This window comes from Mus musculus, chromosome 7 (assembly GCF_000001635.26).
Source record: "Mus musculus strain C57BL/6J chromosome 7, GRCm38.p6 C57BL/6J".
In the NCBI taxonomy this organism is placed as follows: Eukaryota; Metazoa; Chordata; class Mammalia; order Rodentia; family Muridae; genus Mus; species Mus musculus.
Genome location: NC_000073.6, coordinates 102,122,456 through 102,145,821, shown reverse-complemented (window position 1 = coordinate 102,145,821; position 23,366 = coordinate 102,122,456). Strand labels below are relative to the sequence as shown.

Sequence of the window (23,366 nt, the reverse complement as noted above, 5' to 3'; positions counted from 1 at the left end):
CTTTAATCTATTTTTGTCCTTTTTCAAAAGTATTAAAGATATTTCAAAAGAAGAGTGAAGAAAATACTTCATTGACTTTGCTGGGTTTCTTTCTTCATAGGTCTCCCATTTTTCCAAGTATGGCCTTCAGGATTCTGATGAAGAGGAGGAGGAACACCCACCCAAAACGACTTCAAAGAAGCTGAAGACTGCCCCTTTGCCCCCTGCAGGCCAGGCAACCACTTTCCAGATGACTCTTAATGGCAAGCCTGCACCCCCACCTCAGGTAGAGAAGGGCAGAGAATGTGAATGCAGCTGTGGTAAAGAAGTCAGCTGTGCAACCCTGGCTGCTATTTTTTACTCAAGATTTAAAGGGTTTTCTTGCTGTTTGGATCATTCTACAGATTGTAACTTTCAATTTCTCTCATTTGGACTTGTAATGTTTTGATCAGTGATCAGCTTGAGATAGCATTTTGCTTGTGTAGGGTTGATGCAAAGTAAATCCTACTTTTATTGATTTTATGATGTGCAGTCTGATCTTGTTTGGTTTTTTTTTTTTTTTTACCTCCATCACTTTAAAAGTCAGATTAATTTTCTGCAAAAGTTTAGTTCCTTTTTCTCAAGTTGTTTCAGGTAAACTTGTAATAGCTATTTAAATAATTGTTATAAAAATATATAATTTATAAAAGCAAGTAAATTGGGCTGGTGAGATGGCTCAATGGGTAAGAGCACCCGACTGCTCTTCCAAAGGTCCAAAGTTCAAATCCCAGCAACCACATGGTGGCTCATAACCATCCGTAATGAGATCTGACTCCCTCTTCTGGAGTGTCTGAAGACAGCTACAGTGTACTTACATATAATCAAAATAAATAAATCTTTAAAAAAAAAAAAAGCAAGTAAATTATTTAGCTTGGAGAGAATAGGGACTGTGTTGTTTATTATAATTATTTGTGTAATACCCTTTCTCAGTATTGTTAAACCATTAGAAGTCTTTTGTCCTCGTGGGGAAAGGTTTGTAAATTAGTTATTAGGTTGTTTCTTTGAATGGTAAAGTGGCTTACTTTAATTTTACTTTTAATTTAATGTGGTTTATACTCAATCAAGATAAAGCAATATTTTTAACTTACTGACTTACTCCTACAGAGAAGAGTTGTTTATGGGACTTTGTAAAACACCCTCTACCTCTCAGCTACTAAACGCAGGACCTTTGGGAGTTTTCCATGGTACAATTATTTTGGCTGCTCAGATGTGTGATTTTTATGATTTATTAAATAATTTCTGGGGAGGCACTTTCTGGAGAATCTTGTGTATGTTAATGTTTTGTGTACAGGGTGGATGTGGAGGGTATGATAAATGTGGAAGTTGGAATGGTAACCCTTTGAAACCAAACCAAAACTCTGATCATTAATGTATGACTTAGAAGCCAAAGGTAGTTGGATTCCTCTGAGTTCAAGGATAGTCAGATCAACGTAGAAAATTTCAGGCCAGCCTGAGCTACATAGTAAGATATTCTCTCAAGAAATCTGTAAGTGAATTTTTTTATTTATCTTTTTTCTTTTTATGATTCCTATCCCAGATTGCTCTTTCCAGTGTTTCCCTCTGCCCAAGTCTTTTCTAAAAACAGAATCAAATAACCTTTTTTTAATCTCTCACTGATAAACATGAAGAGTGATAAAGATATGGCTGAAAAAGAGTAGCTTCATCTAGTTAAACAGATCAAATTTATGCAGTATTGGCACTTGATAGCTATAATCACCAGAACCAAACACTAGGTGAAAAAATAGAAATTTCTGTTCTTAGCAGCTGAAAAATATAGTAGGCAAGAGCTAATTGAAAAACTGAGAGAAAAAGATAACTCAGAATGAGAGAGCTGCTAAGGATTCACATTGGGCAATAGAATCTAGTGAGCAGGGTACTGAGTGGTTTTAAGAAGTTGATAGACAGTGAGCGGAGTGAGAGAGAAGTTCTGTTTATGTCCATTATGAAGACTTTGCGCATGTTAGACAGGGCTCGCGTCACCCCTTCCTATTCCCTGGTGACATTTGAAGGAGCTAGAAACCACCTGTGGCTCTTACTAGTGTTAGTTACTAAGATCCTTTACTTTACTAGCATAGGGAAACTACCTGAACTGTCGGAATGAAGAGCAGACGGTACATTCTTTTCATTCTTGAGTCGAGGAATCATTCTGTTGTATTCTTCTTGGAGAAACTGATTTCCATAAGGTGTTTCTGAAGTCTGGAGGACCCACCCTCCACCCCCCACAATAGATGGCAACCTATCTCAAACTATAATGAAAAAGAAAATTAGAAAAGATGGAAGGTTGTTTCTTGAGCTTTTTATGAAAATTTATATCTTACTTTAAGGGCCACATTTGCTCCTAAAAAAGCAGGTATGACTAAGAAACAGAAAAAAATTTTTGTATGATCTTGTGTAACTTCTAGGTGAGAGAAAATGTTGACACATGATCCTTTGTTGCAGGCAAATTAAGGCTACTGTGGAAAGTTTTTTCCTGTGATCTTATTAGTTTCAATCTTCTGGTTTTGGTTCCAGTATCTAGCTGATTGCTTCAATAGTATGGATAGCTTGACTTACATATATATATATGTATATATATATATATAAATGAATGCTCTATCTGTATGTACATCTCCATGCCAGAAGAGGGCGTCAGATCACATAGATAGTTGGGAAGCCACCATGTTGTGGTTGTTGGGAATTAAAATGAGGACTCCTGGAAAAGCAGCCAGTACACGTTATTGCTAAGCTCTCTCTCCGGCCCCAAAAGCTTGATTTCTTAAATCAACCATCATGTGAGTCCCATGGATCTTCCATGGGATTCTGACATACTTACTCTAACAATTCTCCCCAGCTGATGGAGATGTGTGGGCAAGTTTGAAACTTGCACAGCTTGAAACCTTTGACACACTTGTAGACACAGATGTAGCTTTTACCTCACTTTGTAATTGAACTGAATCTGAATTCAGTAACAGAAAATCACAGGGCTGGTGAGATGGCTCAGTGGGTAAGAGCACCCGACTGCTCTTCCGAAGGTCCGAAGTTCAAATCCCAGCAACCACATGGTGGCTCACAACCACCCGTAATGAGATCTGATGCCCTCTTCTGGTGCGTCTGAAGACAGCTACAGTGTACTTACATATAATAAATAAATAAATAAATCTTTAAAAAAAAAAAAAAGAAAGAAAATGCTGTCTTCAGCACTCGTATATGTCTGTCCTGTGCACCGTTGTCTAACCTGATCCCGTCATGAAGTCCTCCCAGTTTGCCTGGGTGCTGTGGGTAAGGATTCCTTGGTGTAGCCTAGGAACATGATAGTAAGGGCAGTAAGTTGGTGCCATTCTTCTTCCTTCCCTCCTTACCTACCTGTCCTAGTCCATGTCTTTTTATGGTCAGCTGCTTTTTCTGCTTCTTGCCAGATGCTGCATTAGGTATAAAGCACAAGGCACTTGCTCACTGAATTAGTTGATGCTTTTCTTACTTACTAGGTAAAGAAAACAGTAAACCATGATTCCTGTTTTCAAGCCTTAACTGCCTAGTAAACCAAACGTATGTAGGAAGTGATAATACATTTTGATACATGATGTTAAGTAGAAAAAGCAGTACTGAGGAAGTGAAAACCAGTATCTTGCTGATAGAATGCGGAATATCAACATTTGCTGAAAGGAGCTCTGGCTGAGAGTATAGCTCAGCTTAGCATGCATTTAGCATACACAAGGCTTTTGGCTCTATCTCCAGTAGCACATTAAAAACTTGTTTCCTCGAGCCTTTAATCCTAGCAACTGGTACACAGGTGAGTGGATCTCTGTGAGTTTGAGGGCACTCTGATCTTCATAGTGAGTTTCAAGGCAGTCAGGGCTACAAAGTGAGACCCTGTCTAAAAAAGTAAACATATTTAAACATACTAGGGAACTTAGGGGAAGAAAGTTTCCTGTATTTATAGCATCGGAGCATCATACCAGGATCTCCTTGCTAGGCCTCTTTACCACCAAGTTCCCATCCCCAGAATTTTAAAGCATAAAAGTAGTCTAATATGCTAATAGCTTCACCTTAAAAACTTGGGGGGGGGGGCAATGGTTACTATCAAACCCATCTGTGCCTTGAACATGTCAGGAATATGCTGTGCCACTGAACTTGGGACCTAAGCCCAATGTTGCCTTGGGAACATTATCTAACTTTATTTGAGCAGTTTTAGGACAATGTCTACAACTTAAGAGGTAAAGCACCCTTCTACCATAGCTGCTCAGTATTTTCCTAGTTGTTCATAGGGTCACCTATTCTCTCAGTAAGGCTATTTGTTAAAGGAATGCAGGATAGCCGTAGTAAATGTCCAGTTAAAGAAGAAATTGGAAAGTTTGGCTAATAGTGGCTATTTTTGTTCAAAGAGATCATAAAGGCTTAACTAATGCCTCAGCACTTAAAAGGCTGAGACAGCAGGATGTGTGTTCAAGGCCATCCAGTCCTACATAGTGAGACATTGACTCTAAAATAAATGTGCAAAACTCTTTAAATATGTTTGTTTATAGATGTTTTGCTTGTATCTTTGTCTGTGTACTTTGTGTGTGCATTACCCTCAAAGGCCAAAGAGGGCATTGGATCCCTTGGGGGTTTGAGTTACAGACCAGTGAGAGCCACCATGTGGGTGCTGGGAATCAAACCTGAGTCCTCTGTAAGTTCTGCCCATGTCCTAACCACTGAGCTATTATATCTCACAGTCCCTGCAAAACTTTCTAAGTGACATTGAAACCCTGTGTTTAAAATGAGGAAAATACTTATATCACAGCATCTATTTAAAATATAGAATAAAATAAAGCACTCATGGAAAATCAGCCAAACATTGTTCAGGGATGAGTTATGTGATGTAAATTATAGTTTTTTGGAAGAAATGATTAATACTACCTTTTTGTCTTGAAAATGTTTTATGAATTGTCTCAGTTACTTATTCACACTTTATTAGGTTCTGTGTGTGTTTAGGATATAACATAACAAATTTGTATTAAACTAGTTTATAGTGCACTTCCATTTTATAAGCATGTTTCCATAAACTCTCATGTGTGTGTACAAGTACATATGTACGGGTATGTGTGGAGACTGGGGGTTGATAACAGTTATCTTCCTCTGTCACTCTCCACCTTATATTATTGAAAAAGGATTTGTTCACTGAACCTGGAGCTTACCAGTTAGTTAGTCTTGCTGGCCAGCAAGCCCAGAGAGCCCCTTGCTTGTGTCCCACAAGGCCTGACTTCTTTCATGGGTACTCTAGATCTAAATTTATCTCCTTGCACCATTCTTACTGAGCCATTTCCTTAGACACCATCTCTTTGTAACTATTATTTCTTTAAAATTGCTTTATAAATATATATGTAACTTTGATTCTTTAAAACAAGATTGTTCCTGCCCATAGTACTGTTGCTTATTTACCCTGATGGGGAAATTAAGTGTGAACATTTCTCATATCTCACATAAGACTCATATACAGAGCACAGCTGACTCTAGTCTCCCAAAAGATTAAATTCCAGAACCAAAACTGTTAGCTAGAAACTTATTTATACCCCAACAGTAGTGGCGCACGCCTTTAATTTTAGCACTTGGGAGGCAGAGCCAGGCAGATCTCTCAGTTCCAAGACAGCCAGACCTCCTCAGAGAAACTCTATCACAAAAAAAAAAAAAGCAAAAAACTGGGAAGTTTGGGGTTGGAGAGACCCAGATTGAGATCCCAACATCTATGTGGTAGTTCACAGCCATCTAGAACTCCAGACACACAGCGCATATACATACATGCAAGCAAAACAGACACCTAACAAAATGGAATTATTTGTGTGCTAAGAATGTAATTTGGGGGGTGCCTATCTAACATCTTAATAATGGTGCCTTTTTCTCTTCCCAACTCAAGTCATTGGGAAGTCAGGGAGACCTGGTGTAAACCAGGAAATTATGCTTGCTAACAAAGAGAAGAAAGGTGTAATTTGAAGATCACTGTGGGCATTGACTCAGATACTCAACTCTGGCGCATAATTCCAAAAGGATGGTCCGAGAACCACTTTGTTAAACCCTTTATAACAAATCTGCTCTCATCGCTTAGAAAATGCAGAATATAATATTTCTTTATCATATTCTGAGTAAAGTTAATCTGTTTGGCTTATTTGAATGTTGCTTCTCTGTTTTTGCTGTCTGCAGAGCCAGAGCCCAGAAGTGGAGCAGTTAGGCAGGGTTGTGGAACTGGACAGCGACATGGTAGATATCACCCAGGAGCCAGTTCCAGATTCTGTGTTAGAAGAGAGTGTGCCCGAGGATCAGGAGCCTGTGTCTGCTTCAACGCATATTGCATCTTCACTGGGAATTAATCCACATGTTTTACAGGTGACATTCTGACCCATCCTTACTATGACAAAAAGCCAAACTAATATTTAATCCCCTATGTCACATCACTTCTCTTGAGTATTCATGTAAAACTGTTTAGACCCCACTATGAAGGAAAAGGAAGCAGGCTTCATATTCCTATTCAGTAAGGAAACTTTATATTGATAGTGAAAAAGTGGTCTCTGTTTACAAGACCTGATTTCTCAGCAACGTTTGTAACTTTACTGCCCTGACTTTACATAGCCGGTTAACAACTACTAGTTCTCTTAAATTGTACTTTGTCTACTTTATAGAGTAATTTTGAGGTTTCAAACAGAAATGTTAGAGTCATGGTAAATAGATGTTTAATTTCTTCCTCCATCCACTTGCCTTTTTGTTTAGCTTTTGGCTTGTTTGACTTTAACATCATTTACTGAATGAGGCACATACAGGATAAGTACTGTGTTGCTCACAAAAATGTTATACTTGTTCTGGGCACAGACTTTAAAAGAAACTAATTTTGGGTTCATGTAGACTGCATGTTTCTTTCAGTGGCCTTTGATTTGTGGAAAATACTCATTCTGCAGATACTGCCTTTTTTAGATCATGAAAGCATCATTGCTTGTTGACGAAGAAGATGTAGATGCCATGGATCAACGCTTTGGTCACATCCCTTCCAAAGGAGAGACTGTCCAGGAAATCTGTTCTCCTAGACTCCCCATTTCAGCCTCCCACTCATCAAAATCCCGCTCCATAGGTACAGTATAAATGTGCTGGTTTCAAGGACAGTCTCTAGATAGATTCTACTTTTCATGTTTCTTCTAAGCTGAATGGATCTCTTTAGCAGAACCCCTAAACTATGCATAACAATAGGCATATTTTTTTAATACATACCATACTCTTCCTACCATCTAAGGCAGGGAGATTGCTGTGGATTTGAGATTACCCAGAACAACACAGCAAGACCCAGGGAGCTTGGCTCAACAGCTAAGAACCCTTGTTCTTGCAGAGGACCTCAGTTCTCAGAAACCACATGGTAGCTTATTACCCTCTGTTTTCCAATTTCAAGGGATCTGACACCCTCTTCTGGCTTCCCTGGCTACCAGGCACACGCATGGTGCATATATATGTGTATGTATGTATATGTATAAGTATATACACACACTCACACTCTCTCTTAAGGACTCATGCATACACATTAAATAATGTCTTTTAAAAAAAAACGGGTAAGTGAATTGGCGTAGCTGGTGAAAAGTGCTTGCCGTCGAGCCTGAGGACCTGAGCTTGATCTCTAGAACCCACAGAGTGGAAGGAGAGAAATTACTTGCTGAAACTGTCCACTGACCTCCATGTGCACACACACACATTTTAAAACAGGAAAAGTAAAAGTGCTGACATGGCAGGTTTTTAAGCATCGTAAGTACCTCTTTGTTGGGAACCCACTTGTGCTCATTAGTTGATAGCCATGTTTAGTCACTTGTGAATGTGGATTACATAGTAAACTCTATTCCAATCACCACCATAATACTTAGATTCCTCAAGTTAGCCATGCTCCTTTTAGTTAGTCCTTATATTGTCTTACTGCTTTTATTGATAGCAAACTTCAAGTATCTACTTTTCCCTAAACCTTTGAAAATCCCTGTGGGGCAATCACAGTAGATTTTAAAACTTTTCCTTTTCCTACTAGGGTTGCAGATGATACTTTATAGAGTACTCACTGGCTGGAGAGAAGATGGCTCAGCAGTTGAGAGTATTGACTGCTTTCCATTGAGTCTGGGTTCAATTCTCAACACCATCTGTGACTCCAGTCCCTGACACACAGTGCCCTCTTCTGGCCTCCTCAGATACTGCATACACATGGTACACTGTCATGTAGGCAGAAACACACATTTTTTTTTCTCGAAAAATCTTAAAAAATAAAAAGATTATGGCATATTGATATCAGTGAGAATTTTTGGCAGTTATAATTCAAAATATTTTGAAAGCTAAAGAACTACCACCAGAAATTTTCTGAAAAGATAAATAGGGGCCAGCAAGAAGGCTTAACATGTAAAGATGCAAGTTTGATTCCTAGGACCCACATTGTAGACAGAGTAAACCAACTCCCTAAAGTGGTCCTCTTACCTCTCCTTACGTTCATACACACATACACTTTAAAAACCAAAATAAATTGAGGGGCATGGTAGTTCACACAATCTCTGTCCTATTGAGTTCAGCCTGAGATTTATAGCAAAATGCTATCTCTAAAACATATTAGATATTTGCACTTACAGAAACTTGACTTTTAATAGAAGCCTGCACTCTGGGGTACTTCTTTTCATCTCAGCTCTTAGAGACCTAGGGAAGGAGGATTTAGAGTTCAGAATGAGCATGGCATCTTAGCAAGACTTCATCTCTGCATCTCTGTCTTAGTTAGGGTTTTACTGCTGTGAACAGACACCATGACCACAAGGTGGGAGCATGGCAGCATCCAGGCAGGCATGGTGCAAGCAGAGCTGAGAGTTCTACATCTTCATCCAAATGCTGCTAGTGGAAGACTAACTTCCAAGTAACTAGGGTGAGGATCTTATGCCCATACCCACAGTGACACACCTCCTCCAACCAGGTCACACCTATTCCAACAAGGCCACACTTCCCAGTGGTGCCACTCTCTGTCCCAAGAATATACAAACCATCACAATTTCAAAAAAAAAAAATTTTTTTTAATGTTGTGTATAGATGCTTTTTCCTGTGTGTATTTCTGTGTCAGCGACTACATGGTTGATGGGGATTAAACTCGGGTAATCTGGAAGAGCAGTCTATGAGCCTATCTCTATCCCAAGGAAAAAATACTTTAGTTTGTTAAAGCATCCCTTAATAACATTTCCTCAGACCTAGCACTGAACATTACATGTCAGCACTTCAGTTTTCATCTGTATGGGACTTTTTGTGGTTTTAGTTTGTTGGTTTGTTTGTTTTGGGTTTTCTGATGTTGAGGTTTTTGAGACAGGGTTTCTCTGTGTAGCCCTGGCTGTCCTGGAACTCACTCTGTAGACCAGGCTGGTCCCAAACTCCCTGCCTGCCTCTGCCTCCAAAGTGCTGAGATTAAAGACATGTGCCACCATCACCAAGCTGGTTTTGTATTTTAGTTATACATAAGGCTGTACAAATACAAACTCAATTTTTAGATTTATCTATGTGTATTGAATTTTTTTTGACTGCATGCATGTATGTGTGACAGGTACATGCAGTGCCTACAGAGGTCAGAAAAGAGTGTCAAATTTCTTAAAAGTGAAGTTACGGTTAGTTGTGAGCCCCTGTGTGTGCACTGGGTACCAAACTCAGATCCTCTGCAAGAGCAAGGAATGCTTTTAACTGCTGAGCCACCTTCTCTAGCCATTATAATGTCCTTTTAGCATAGTCTCCATCCCCTTAGCCACTTACTTTGCCCTTTCCTGTTTCTTGGTCCCCAGACAATTTTTCTTCTACTTTCATGTCATTAGTACATAAATAATATTAGGAAATGTGTAATATCAAAGATCCATAAATAAGAGAAAACTTGTAATATTTGTATTTCTAGAACTGATCTATCTCACTGTATGTTATTGTCTCCAGTTGCATCCATCATTTTTACAATAGTTTTATTGCATATATGATTTCAGTTAGGATATGACCCTTAAGAACAGTTTTACCCAGGCACATCACCCAGTCTCGCCACTTGATAGCGCTGTGGACTTAGAAAAGTCCCTTCTCTAAGCCCAATTACCTCAGTTTTAAAATGTGAGTGGTAGTAATAAGGCTTCCTGATCAATGTTACTGAAAAGGGAAGTGTACACATAATTGTCTTTAATATTGTTATTAACATAATCCTCAAAGATTCTTGTTTTTGTTTTTTCTTTATAAAAATCATTAAAACTCTTGCTTTGATTTCACATCTGAAAGGGTAATTATCAATGGACTGGAGAAATGGCTCAGTGGTAGAGAGCTCATACCGCTCTTGAAGAAGGCCCAAGTTTGATTCCCAGCATCCTTATCAGGCAGCTTACAACCACCCGTAACTCCTGGTTCAGGAGCATTGGACACCTGGCATCCACAGACATTTACAGTCCTGTTGATATACCCACAAACATACACATAATTTAAAATATTTTTGAGTAAATATTGTGGCATACTCCTTTAATCCCAGCACTCAGGAGGCAGAGTTCAAGGCCCACCTGGTCTACATAGTGAGTTACAAGACAGCCAGGCTATACAGAGAAATCTTATCTGGAAAAACAACAACAACAAAGATAATTACTATATATAGCCAGGTGTGGTGCACACCTTTGATCCTAGCGCTCAGGAGGAAGAATCAGGTGGATCTCTGGGTCTAGCCTGGCTTCATAGGTTCTAGGACTTAGGCTCCAAAGAAAAGTGATTATTGTAAAATCTGTCTGGATATCTTCATCCTTAGTGATTTTTGTTGTTAATGAAGAAACAAACTGTGTTGTTTAGCATCTTTTCCTCTTTGTTTCAGTTGGTGGGTTGCTGCAATCAAAATTTGCAAGTGGAACTTTTCTTTCACCAAGTGCCTCCGTGCAAGAATGTCGCACTCCCAGGACATCATCTCGCATGAACATCCCATCCACATCCCCCTGGTCTGTCCCTCTGCCCCTGGCCACTGTGTTCACAGTGCCCAGCCCAGCCCCTGAGGTTCAGCTAAAAACAGTGGGGATACGAAGGCAACCAGGCCTAGTCCCTCTTGAAAAATCCATTACATATGGCAAGGGGAAGCTCTTGATGGACATGGCCCTATTCATGGGACGTTCATTTCGGGTTGGTTGGGGTCCCAACTGGACTCTTGCTAATAGTGGAGAACAACTGCATGGCTCCCATGAACTGGAAAATCATCAGGTTGCCGATTCTATGGAATATGGATTCCTGCCCAATCCAGTAGCTGTTAAATCGTGAGTTATGTTTATTGATGCTTTGGGGGAATGTCCACATTATAGTTGGGGCTGTTCTGTTATCAAGAAACCCAAGGTCAGCACCCTGCTTTTTGATCTCTCTATATAAATTTTTAACCCAAGTATAAGTATTTCATATGTTATGTACATAGTATCATATATGTTCCTATGTAGTCCCTACAATTAAGTCCTCTGGTAATTATCATACAAAATGTATTGCATTTACACCAAATATGTACAGTTTTCTTATGTATTTTTTATAATCCTAATAAGTTTGTGTATATTTACTATGGATTAAATGAATATGAATACTTTATTAATTTTTTAATTGATTTTGAAAAAATAAAGATCATCAGTTTCATGAACATCTCAGGAAAATCCATTCTAAATTTACTAATTGACTCTAGATATGTATTATTTTGGAGATTATTAATATCAGTTTTAAAAATTGTATTAAGTTCAGACTGGCTTCATGTTCATCTAAATTTGTAACCTATCTGGGCATGGTGGTACATATGTATAATCCCAGCACTAGAGACAGGCAGAAGAGTTCACAAGTTAGCTCTCTTAGAAACTCAAGTGCTAATACAGCCCAGTAGAACTAGCATGCCCAAGACCCTCACTTCAATCTCTAGCACAACAATTTAAAGCAGATACAAACAAAGGAATTAAGTAATTTAGAATCAGGCCGTATGTGTTGGTATATGCATATAATCTAGTCACTTAGGAGATAAAGGCTGGAGAATCAGAAATTCATCGTCTTTCTTGGCTATATATCAAGTTTAGGGTTACATGAGATGTATCTCAAAATATTTGGTATGTATAAACTTACCTTCATAACTTTTGACACCTAAGTATTTGTAAACCAGGCATTCTACATATAACTTTTGATGTTTAGATCTTGTAGTGTCCACATAAGTCGTGAAGCAAGTAATTACTGACTCCCATACTTTTGTACCGAGCTGTGCTTTGTTGCATTAAAATGTATTGGTTATCTTGCACTTTGTATCATTACTCATCCATGATTTTATAAACAATAGCATTGGCCACTTGGAAATTATTGTTCACTAATTTTACACATGTTGGAAAATATAAAGTTCTTACTATTTTAATAGACCTCATTAGTCTTTTTAAGGTTTAAGAAACTGACACTGTATAGAATATTTCCTATTCTTCCAGAGGACCCAAGTTTGGTTCCCAGCACCCACTGTGGGCAGCTCATAACCTCTCGTAACTCTCACTCCAGAGTATCTGACACCTACTTCTGGATTCTACAGTCATCATCTGCCCCTGACCACAATAAATACACATAATACATAAAAATAAGTCTTGAACAATCATTTATAAAAATAGAATTAGGTTCTCAGGACTGTGAGTGTAGCTCAGTTGGTACAGTGTTTACACAGTATGCATGAGGCTCTAGGTTTCATTCCCAGCACAGCATAAACCCAGCATAGTGGCCCGTGCCTGCATGCCTGTAATCCCATCATTTTGGAGGAATCTGGAGGCAGGAAGAAGAGATTCAATATGATCCTTAGTTACATGTTCAAGACAAGCCTGGGCTACATGAAACTCTGTCTCAGAAAACAAACATTTCAGTGAAATGCCTTTTATTCTGTTGGAAGTCAGAAATAAAGCATAGGTTGGTTGTAGGGAAATTTCAGCTGTCTTCATTTTTTTACTCATCTGTTGTTTCTTCTAGTCTATCTGAATCCCCATTCAAAGTTCATTTGGAAAAACTCGGCTTAAGACAGAGGAAGCTGGATGAAGATCTGCAGTTATACCAGACACCTCTAGAGCTCAAATTAAAACATAGCACTGTCCATGTAGATGAGCTGTGTCCTCTCATTGTCCCCAACCCTGGGGTTTCAGTCATTCATGATTATGCAGATTGGGTTAAGGACTCACCTGGAGATTTCCTGGAACTACCAAGTAAGTACACACCATGCTCTGACCTTTGTCCCAGGAGTCAGGTTAACATGGCGCGCGTTTCCTTCCGGGAAGTCAGATGACTTCCTGTGCTTACACAGTGCTGCAGTGCATCTGGAACAAGAAGAAAGAAATTATGAGTCTTTAATCATTCTTATGGCTTGTAGTTTATAAATACTTCCTCAAACACCCACAGCTAGTCAAAACCCTCAGATTTTGATAATTGTATTCCTTTTATTTCAAACCAAGATATTTAACTATGTGTTTTGCAAATCATCTTTATGAAAGGGAAAAAAAATTCCCCCTCTAAAATTGCCTTTAATTAGATTTTAAAAATAATAGTGACATGAGAGTAAGTGAAAAGAAGCCCTTTAACTGACAAATACCAAGGACATGTAGTAACTCTGTTTGTTGTTATGTGCAGGAACTTTAGATTTATAGCTATCAGTGCCTCAGGAGCTGTGCAGTTATTTGCCCTTTATCGTTATTGACATGTGCTAATGATATGCGTGTGTTTGTGTGTAATCATACTCACCCCCTTTTCTTCCCTTTACTTAACTTTATTTCTTCCATATCCCCACTGGTCTCCTTACTCATTGTGTGTCTGTCAGTCTGTCGTTTTGTTTTTTGAGACAGGCTTGCTTTGTGTAGCCCACTAAGCACAGCTTGTCTTTTTTTAACTTCCTTGTTTCCTAAATTTCACTTAGAAAAGAAGACATGGGATACTAGTTTTATTTTGTTTTGTTTGGAGTGACTTACTTTGCTTACCATCAAATACCGTAGTTTACCTGCAAATGCCATAGCTTAATTCTTTGTGGCTCAGTGAACCTCCACCATATAATATAGACTGCACTTTGTCTATCTAGTCCTCTGTTGAAAAGGCTTGTAAGATCAAGGCTGACTCCCTAACTTGTCTGCTGGAAATCAAGCTACACTCACAGTGTTTGCTATCTTTTATGAGTTGACTTTCATTCTTTGGAGTAAGAAGTCATATAGCTAAAGCATAAAACATTTCAATTTTTTCAAGAACCTCCATACTTGTTGCCATGGTGACTAGACTAATTTATATATCCAGCAACAAAATACAAAAATTCCTTTTTCTGAGCTGGGCACGGTGGCGCACGCCTTTAATCCCAGTACTTGGGAGGCAGAAGCAGGTGGATTTCTGAGTTCGAGGCCAGCCTGGTCCACAAAGTGAGTTCCAGGACAGCCAGGGCTACACAGAGAAACCCTGTCTCGGAAAACCAAAAAAAAAAATTCCTTTTTCTCTAGACACTGTCAATCAGTACTTGTTAATTTTCGAATAGTTTGGTTTTTATTTTTTCTTAATGTTAATCATTCCACTTAGAGTGAATTACAATCTCAAAGGAGTTTTGATTTGCATTTTTCTGATGGCTAAAGATTTGTACTTTATTTGGAAAGTATTGGCTCATTTGCTTAACCACTTACTGATTTGTGTGTGTGTGTGTGTGTGTGTGTGTGTGTGTGTGTGTGTGTTTTGCTTTATTAATCCTCTGTTAAATAAACAGATTGCAAAGATTTCTGTCCTCCCATTTCATAATCTGTCTTTTCACCATTAAATTTTTTACAGTGCAAAAGCTCTTTACTTAAGTATGTATAATAATAATAATTAATAGAAATAGTTTAAAAAAACAACTTGTTGTTTATTAGAGTCTTCTGCAGGAAGGCATTACCTAGGCCTGTATCTTAGCACTTAACCAGTGTTTTCCTGTTTAATTTTAAATTGTCAAGTCTTAAAGTCTTTGATTCATTTTGAGTTGATTAGATTCAAAGTGAGGTATAGGACCCTACCTTCAGCCTCCAACACTGAAATATGCAGTGTGCTAGCACCTCTTGTTAAATAGCTATCTGTTCTCTAAATGTTTTAGCATCTTCGTATGGCAGGCCCTGCATTATATTTAATTTGTGTATGGTTGTGTGTGTGTGTGTGTGTGTGTGTGTGTGTGTGTGTGATTCAAATGTAAACTTGCAGGACGCAGCCTAGCAGTGGCTGTATTTCTACCAGATGTCTCTGAGAATGCTAATGCAGTCTGCTGCTGTTGTGGGGAGTCAAGTGTGAATGGTAAAAGAGTTCCAGCACCTACATGGAGAGTCATGGCCATCTTTAACTCCAACTAGTGCCCTCTTCAGGCCTCAGTGGACATATTGCACATACATGCTGTATAGACAGACAGACAGACAGACTATTTATACACATAAAATAACTTTTAAATGCATTTTGTAGCAAAGTTTGGTCAAATTAGAAGATCTCCTCTTGATCATCACACTTAATAGCCATAATTAGGCTAAGGAAATTTGTTTAAAGGAACGTCAGGTTGTTACCTAAGTATCACAGGTGTCACAGGCACGTGGAGTGAGCAGATATACCTTATAGTTGTGCAGCTTATACATTGAGATGAACAAATTGGGAGAAATGAGCTGGCAAACTTAAATGAATGGTTTTTGTGCTGATATATTTTGCACCACCGTTAATGATGGCCTCTCAAGAGGTACTGCCAAACCTTAAATCATTGGTTTTTGTACTTTCTTAGTTGTGAAGCACTGGAGCCTGACATGGACATTATGTGAAGCCCTATGGGGCCACCTGAAGGAGCTTGACGGCCAGCTGGATGAGCCCAGCGAATACATTCAGACTCTGGAGCGTAGAAGAGCTTTTTCCCGCTGGCTGTCACATACCGCTGCACCTCAGATTGAAGAGGAAGTCTCCTTAACCCGCAGAGACAGTCCCGTAGAGGCTGTCTTCAGCTACCTCACGGGCAGTAGGATTAGTGAGGCCTGTTGTCTGGCACAGCAGTCAGGTAGGAATGAGATTCTCTCTACCACTACCTACTTCTCCACACTACCCCTGCCTCTCAATTGTAATTTGCCTTCTAAATATATCTAAGTAAGATTATTGGTTCCTCTAGAGACCATGTCTTGTTTTCCTAAACAATTCTCTGGAACCTTAAATATTATTTATTTAATTAAAATTTTGTTGATCTTCTTATGTGCATTTGTAATAAAAATCAAAAAATGCAGATAAGTAGAAAGCAATAGGACAAAAATCACCCAAATTCTAAGACTTAGTCACTATAAACATTTAAATGTGTGATCTGTACTTAGGTGGTTATCCTTATAATAATGCATAGAGTATGCACAGATATATGCATATAGGACAACATGTTACATGCAAATGGTTCAAAGTTGCTGTCCAGGTTGTCCTCATAGTATAGTGGTGAGTATCCTTGCTTGTCAAAGATAGCTCCCTGAAAAAAAGCTGGGCCAGGACAGAACCCCTGTAGGAGAAACAGACTGAGATCCACCTGCTTCTGCCTCACAGATGCCAGGATTAAAGGTGTGTGCCACCACTGCCCAGTTTCAGCAGTGTTTTAATGTATAACATTGGCGTATTCCTTTGACAACTGATGAACTGAGTCTTTCCTCCCAAACCTGGAAGAAGATGGTGATAGCCTGTGTTTCATTAGGTCTGTAGATCCTTAGACCTCATGAGAAAACTTGTGTTTCTCTTATAGGTGATCATCGCCTTGCCCTTCTTCTGTCTCAGTTGGTGGGAAGCCAGTCAGTCCGGGAGCTGCTCACCATGCAGTTGGCCGATTGGCATCAGCTCCAGGCTGACTCCTTCATCCACGATGAGCGATTGCGCATATTTGCCCTGTTGGCTGGAAAACCGGTAATGTCATACTAATTTTCTTATAAATCTTAGACTATTAATATAACTGACAGTTTGGCCTTATTTCTAGGTAGAAATATTTTCAACCTAGTGTCAGTTAGTTGGGCATGCTGGCATACTCCTTTAGTCCTAGCACTTGGGAGATAATATTCAGGTGGATCTCTGTGAGATCTAGACCAAGTTCAAGACAAACCTAGTCTAGAGAGGTCCAGGATAGCCAGGGCTACTTAGGAAACCCTGTCTCAAAAAAAGAATTTTTAGAAAAAAAATTATTACATTTGTTTGTGTTTTTGCACACTTGCTCTCAAGCACGTGTGTGTACCCTCTGGCATGTGTATGAAGAACAAAGGATAACATGCCAGAGTTGATTCTCTCCTACCTAGTGGGTCTTGGGAGTCAAACAGGTCCTCAGGCTTTACCCATTCAGCCATCTCACTGGCCTAAAATACTTTATTAATTAATATAAACTTGAAATAATATTGGGGCTGGCAAATAAGATTGGGGCAGGTAAAGAAACTCACTTGCTGTCCAGCCTGAAACCTGGTCAGTCATGCCCTGTAACCACCTCTAACAAATTCTGCTGATCTTCATACACCATGGCATGCATGTGCTCACATACAAAAAGTCTATCCTATGTCAGTAATATTTACATAGTAAACAATGTATAATTATGTCTTCTCAGACATTTTAAAATCTATATTGATGTATAAGTTCATATTTGCACAGTTTTTAATAGCCACAGCTTTTCATTTTACCAAAATGGAGTAATTATTTTAATCCAGTTTTTGCTGTTTACTCTTTGATTATCTCTTGTGTCTGTATGTCCTTCTCATACTGATTATGGCAAGAAAATGGGAGGAGAGATTTCACATCGAAGCCATAACATTAAGACTGGGTGTGGTGGCATACTCCTTTAATCTCAGCAGAGGCAGGAGGATCTCTTGGTTCAAGGCTAATATAAGTGAACAGCTTATAGACAGGCAGTAGTAACCAAGGCAACCTAAAGTTGACATGGTAATGTTCTTGTCTCCTGCAGGTGTGGCAGCTCTCAGAGCAGAAACAAATCAATGTTTGCTCCCAGCTAGATTGGAAACGAACACTTGCTATCCATCTTTGGTATTTGCTTCCGCCAACCGCCTCCATTTCCAGGGCTCTCAGCATGTATGAAGAAGCATTTCAGGTGTGTGTGTATTCAGAAGAGCCAAGTGAGAACTCTAGTAGGTGCTTTGTCTTTCCAGAGAAGTCCTGCAAGCTAGATATGGTAGGCACACCTTTAATCCCAGCACTTGGGAGATAAGAGGCAGGTGGCCATCTAGGGCTACATGATGAGACTCTGTCTCAAAAAATTTTTTTCTAAAGTCATAGGAAAAAACCATCAAATAACACAATGCTTATTGCTGATTGCCCTCTTTCAAAATAGTATAAAATTGAAGTAGACCCAGCAAATTCAGAACTTTATCCTTTACCTTGCTTGCCTCGAGACAGGGCTCCTCTTCAACTTCTACCATTAACTTTCTTTTCAGAGGATGGGGGTGGTACCTTTTTATTTTTTTATTTTTTCTTTATTTCCTTTGTGGGGACTCTTTGAGACATGGTTTCTGTGTAGACCTATGCTGTCTTGGAACTCATTCTGTAGACCAGACTAGCCTTGAACTCAAAAATCTGCCTGCCCTTCCTGCCTCTACCTCCCCACCAGTCTACCCACCCTTTGCTTCTATTCTATTTAAGAAGTCATGAATTCTCTACTATTTTTTTCTACTTTTACGTGAAGTGATTTTTCATTTCTAAGACTAGCTTATCCCTTTGGGAATTGCTTAAGCCTGACATCAGGTTAAATTTGCCCCTTATTAACATTTAAGCTGAAAATTTTCAATGACATATCTCATGTCCCTTGTTATGATTGAAGTTAGAAAGTTGTTTTGAGCCGGATGTGGGGCACCTCTTTACTACGAGTGCTTGCAGGCAGGTGGTGCTCTGTGAGTTCTAGGCCAGCCTGGTCTAAATAGATCCAGGACACCCAGGACTACATATAATAGCTGTCCTCAACCTGTGGGTCATGACCCCTTTAGAAGTCAAACAACCCTTTCATAGAAGTCGCCTACAACCATGAGAAAACACAGATATTTACATTACAATTCATAACAGTAGCAAATAGCAGTTATGAAAGGCAACGAAAATAACTTCCTGATTAGAGTCACCACAGCTTGAGGAGCTGGATTAAAGGGTTTCCGCATTAGGAAGGCTGAGAGCCGCTGGCAGAGCTTGTCTATACAGGAGTCTTAATGATTGAGCCATGATACTACTAATTGAAAAGAGCTGTTATAATGCTTTTGTAAATTCTTCCTTTTCAGAATACTCCTGAGGGTGATAAATATGCCTGCTCCCCTCTTCCTTCTTACCTGGAGGGCTGCGGCTGTATGGTAGAGGAAGAAAAAGACTCCCGGAGACCACTTCAAGATGTTTGCTTTCATCTTCTAAAACTCTACAGTGACAGGTAAACAAGGCCCAGGGTGGTAATCACTTCAATCAATCCTTGAGATAAATAAGGATGCAGTGGGATAGGAAAATCGCAGCAAACTGTCAACACAGTGCACACGATTCTGTCACAACAGAAACTTCCTAAAGCGATTCAGGGATTAATCCTCAGTCTTAAACTTTTAGGGCAGGATTGTTACTCTAAATTAATATTGTTGTTACAGGAATTTACATAGTTAAGATCATTTGTATTCTTTTGTGCCTGTCGTCTTTTCACTCAGCATGATGGTAAGATTTATCCGTGTTAATGTGAACAGCCAAAGTTGGTCTGGGGTAGATACTTGTTTTGACACTGCAGATTTTTGCATAATTTACATCCTGCTTTGCAGGTGGGTAGATATTGTTGGTTTGGCTGTTAGGGATAAAATTGCTGTGGATATTTACAAAACTCACTGCCTTAAGCCAGGTCTTGGGAGACTGAGGTGAGAATGGTTCACAAAAGCCCAAAAGTTTCAGTCCCCTGGGCAATGTAACAAGAATGCTTATTATTTTACATTTTCACTGGTGATGTATAAAATTTCTAATTGCTAGATGTCCTCTTCAGAATTTGGTATATGTAGAGGTACTCTCTGTATGTTGTATATATTATATATTTTTCTTTACTTTGGTGGTTTGAGATTTTGTGTCTAAATAGACCGGCCTAGAATTCACTCTCCCATGAGTTAGGATTATAATATTGTCCATGAAATAAGCTCTTACTAAGAAAGAGAATGGGCTGCTTAGTAGCTCTTTTTATTTTTTTGTTTTTTCGAGACAGGGTTTCTCTGTGTAGCCCTGGCTGTCCTGGAACTCACTTTGTAGACCAGGCTGGCCTCGAACTCAGAAATTTGCCTGTCTCTGCCTCCCAAGTGCTGGGATTAAAGGCGTGCGCCTCCACCGCCCGTCTTGTAGCTCATATTTTTAATCCCAGCCTTCAGGAGGCAGGTGGAAGTGGATCTGTGAGTTTACGGCCACTCTCGTCTATAGATCAAATTCCAGGATAGCCAGGGCTTTGTTATTACAGAGAAACCCTGTCTCAAATAACCTGTTCAGTACAGGTGACCTGCCTGCCGAGTATCCTGACTGAGTACTTTGTTCTCCTCAGACATTATGAGCTCAATCAGCTATTAGAACCTCGAAGCATAACTGCAGATCCTTTGGACTACCGCCTGAGCTGGCACCTTTGGGAAGTGCTACGTGCTCTTAACTATACCCATCTCTCAGAACAGTGTGAAGGTGTGCTACAGGCCAGTTATGCTGGCCAACTGGAAAGTGAAGGACTCTGGGAGTGGGCCATCTTTGTCTTCCTACACATTGACAACTCGGGGTGAGTGAAAGTCATTGAACCCGCTGGGAATATCCAGCACCTCAGGGCAGTACCTAAGGATTGCTGTTCAGGTCCAGTTCAGTAAGTGATTGCTTACAGTGCTTCTCAATTTGTGGATCTTAATCCCTTTGGGAGTCAAAGGACCCTTTCACAGGGTCACCTAAGACTATCTGAAAACACAGAGACTTACATTATGGTTCATAACAGTAGAAAAATTATGAAGCAGCAACAAAAATAATTTTATGCTTAGGGGGTCATAACAACATGTGTTGCAGCGTTAGGAGGGTTGAGAACCACTGGCTTAGAACATCTGTTAGATACAGCCATGTGATAAATCTCAAAGGGCCTGGAGAGATGGCTCATCAGTTAAGAGCACTTGGCTTCTTTTCCATGGGATCTGAGTTCAGTTCTCAGCACCTGTGTTGGGTTACCCACAACTGCCTGTGGTGACTCCAACTCTGAAGATCCAACACCTGTGACCTCCAAAGGGACCTATAGTCATGTGCACATACGTACCAACACACACATTTACACATAATTAGAAACAATAATATTTGAGATTAGACTTTGTGGTTTGTTTTGTTTGAAGTGGTCCTCTAAAGATAAGATTGCCCCTTTGAGTAACTGCCCAGGGGACCATCTTACTGTCCACCATAGCCTTCTCCAGACCAGGAATGATGCTTATGCTAGTCTCTGTCTTCCCCACAGCATGCGTGAGAAGGCTGTTCGAGAGCTGCTGACAAGGCACTGCCAACTGTCAGAGACCCCTGAGTCTTGGGCTAAGGAGGCGTTCCTCACACAGAAGCTTTGTGTGCCTGCTGAGTGGATTCATGAGGCCAAAGCAGTTCGAGCACACATGGAATCCAATAAGCACTTGGAGGCCCTCTATTTATTTAAAGCTGGTCACTGGAACCGCTGCCACAAACTAGTCATTCGTCACCTAGCTTCTGGTGAGTGCAAACCACCAGGTAATGCTGCTATGCGGCCGAGTTACACCTGTGAACCTGTGAACCTTCGTGGTAGTTCAAGCAGAGATAGCATTCAGTTCAGGACACAGCAGGCTTAGTCTGATTTTCTATGAAGAGATGAAGACTGCGAAGAGACTTGTTCTAAGCAAGGGTCTGTGAGGTGGGGAAAGATAGCACTGTTGTAGTTAACACAAATGTTCTTATTGTTCACTAAGCTCTGCTCACTTGTAGAAATGTTAACCAAGAACACCAGAAATAGTTGCTCAGCAGCCAGAAGCCAGGAGTTCCTCACCTGTGCCTTTTCGACTTTGACAACATCTGCCTTGAAATTTTGAGAAACAACATTCTTTGTCCTTCCTGCCCGCCTTAGATTTTTGTCTGTTCTTCTACACTGTTGTGAATCACACCTTTGTACACTGAAGTCAATGTTTTATTTCTTCAGATGCCATTATTAATGAGAACTATGACTACCTGAAAGGATTCTTAGAAGATCTGGCACCTCCAGAGCGCAGCAGCCTCATCCAGGACTGGGAAACATCTGGGCTCGTTTACCTGGATTATATTCGAGTGATTGAAATGCTCCACCGTATTCAGCAGGTACCTACAACTCCCTAAGCCACTGTCTAGCTTTTCTTTTCATTGGCACTTAGAGCAGCGACTTCAAAGGACCATACTTTAACCGCAGTGCTTGAGAGGCAGAGGCAAGCATATATATCTGTGAGTTCCAGGACAGCCTGACTATGTTCAAAACTAAAGAAAGAAATCATGGTGGCACACATATAATCCTAGCACTGGGGAAACGAGGCAGAAGGATCAGGAATTTGAGGCCAGCTTGAGCTGTGTTAAATGCATTGAGCATGGAACTTTGGAGTTTTTTATTTGTGCCTTACCCTATAACCTAAGCCAGCCAGAACTCACTGTATATAGCCCAGGTTGGCCCTTTTTAGTATGCTTATTGGGAGTGGCGGGGTTATACATACACAACACAGATGTGCAGGTTCCTAGACAAGTTGTGGAAGTGGGTTTTCTTCTGGAGTCAGACTGGAGTCATCAGGCAGCAAGCACCATTACCTGCTGCTGAACCATCTCAATGGCTGGCTCTGCTGCTTTGTCCCCTTGAAAGTGTGAGTTACACGCTCACTCCCAAAACACAGGGTACATTTTTTGAACCTGTCAAACCAACCATGCTGTATTTTTTTTCACATTTCTATGTTCTTTAAGTTGGGGGAGACCTTTTGTGTTGAGTGTAGTAGTTCAGCGCTCAAGCTTCTCAGGCCAGACTATTAGGTTTCCCACACTGCGTAAGTCACTAAGTTAGTTAACCCTGTCCTCCTTTCCCCAGGAGGGCTGTGTGGAGTGATGGCTAGAGTAGTCAGTGCGTAGCCAGTATGTATCTATCCAACAGGGTTTTCATCCACTGCTGATCACTAGCCCCAGGCCAGGCATATAGTGGCATACTTCAGTAGTCATTGAAGAAACATTTCTAGTTGATTCAGTTCATTTATTCAACATAGTCATTAAGAAGCCAAAAAATGCTAAATACTATGGATTTGGGAGCTTTAGGGGTAAACAGCATGTTGTTTCCTTGCTAAAGTACTGATTTAGTGGGGAAAACGTGTGAGCAAGCCAGCAATACTACAGAGTAAAGGAAAAGATCTACCTTAGATTGTTGATTCTGT

General features: G+C 40.0%; 1 protein-coding gene across 10 annotated transcripts in view; it reads left to right on the top strand.

Annotated features, from left to right (window-relative positions):
* Nucleotides 1-23,366, top strand: part of Nup98 (nucleoporin 98) — a 90,767-nt gene that overhangs the window by 64,345 nt on the left and 3,056 nt on the right. For 6 of the 10 annotated variants that reach the window (XM_006507896.3, NM_001287164.1, XM_030242624.1 and 3 more), the window contains 12 exons: nucleotides 101-265; nucleotides 6,172-6,354; nucleotides 6,937-7,090; nucleotides 10,829-11,258; nucleotides 12,961-13,190; nucleotides 15,740-16,006; nucleotides 16,721-16,878; nucleotides 17,915-18,058; nucleotides 19,230-19,372; nucleotides 20,498-20,719; nucleotides 21,428-21,669; nucleotides 22,130-22,284. In XM_006507896.3, the coding sequence (XP_006507959.1) occupies nucleotides 101-265; nucleotides 6,172-6,354; nucleotides 6,937-7,090; nucleotides 10,829-11,258; nucleotides 12,961-13,190; nucleotides 15,740-16,006; nucleotides 16,721-16,878; nucleotides 17,915-18,058; nucleotides 19,230-19,372; nucleotides 20,498-20,719; nucleotides 21,428-21,669; nucleotides 22,130-22,284 (2,493 nt within the window). Of the gene's footprint in view, nucleotides 1-100; nucleotides 1,277-6,171; nucleotides 6,355-6,936; nucleotides 7,091-10,828; nucleotides 11,637-12,960; nucleotides 13,191-15,739; nucleotides 16,007-16,720; nucleotides 16,879-17,914; nucleotides 18,059-19,229; nucleotides 19,373-20,497; nucleotides 20,720-21,427; nucleotides 21,670-22,129; nucleotides 22,285-23,366 lie in introns of those variants that run through there. The other 4 variants (NM_001287165.1, NM_022979.2, NM_001287166.1 and 1 more) reach the window with 2 other exon arrangements.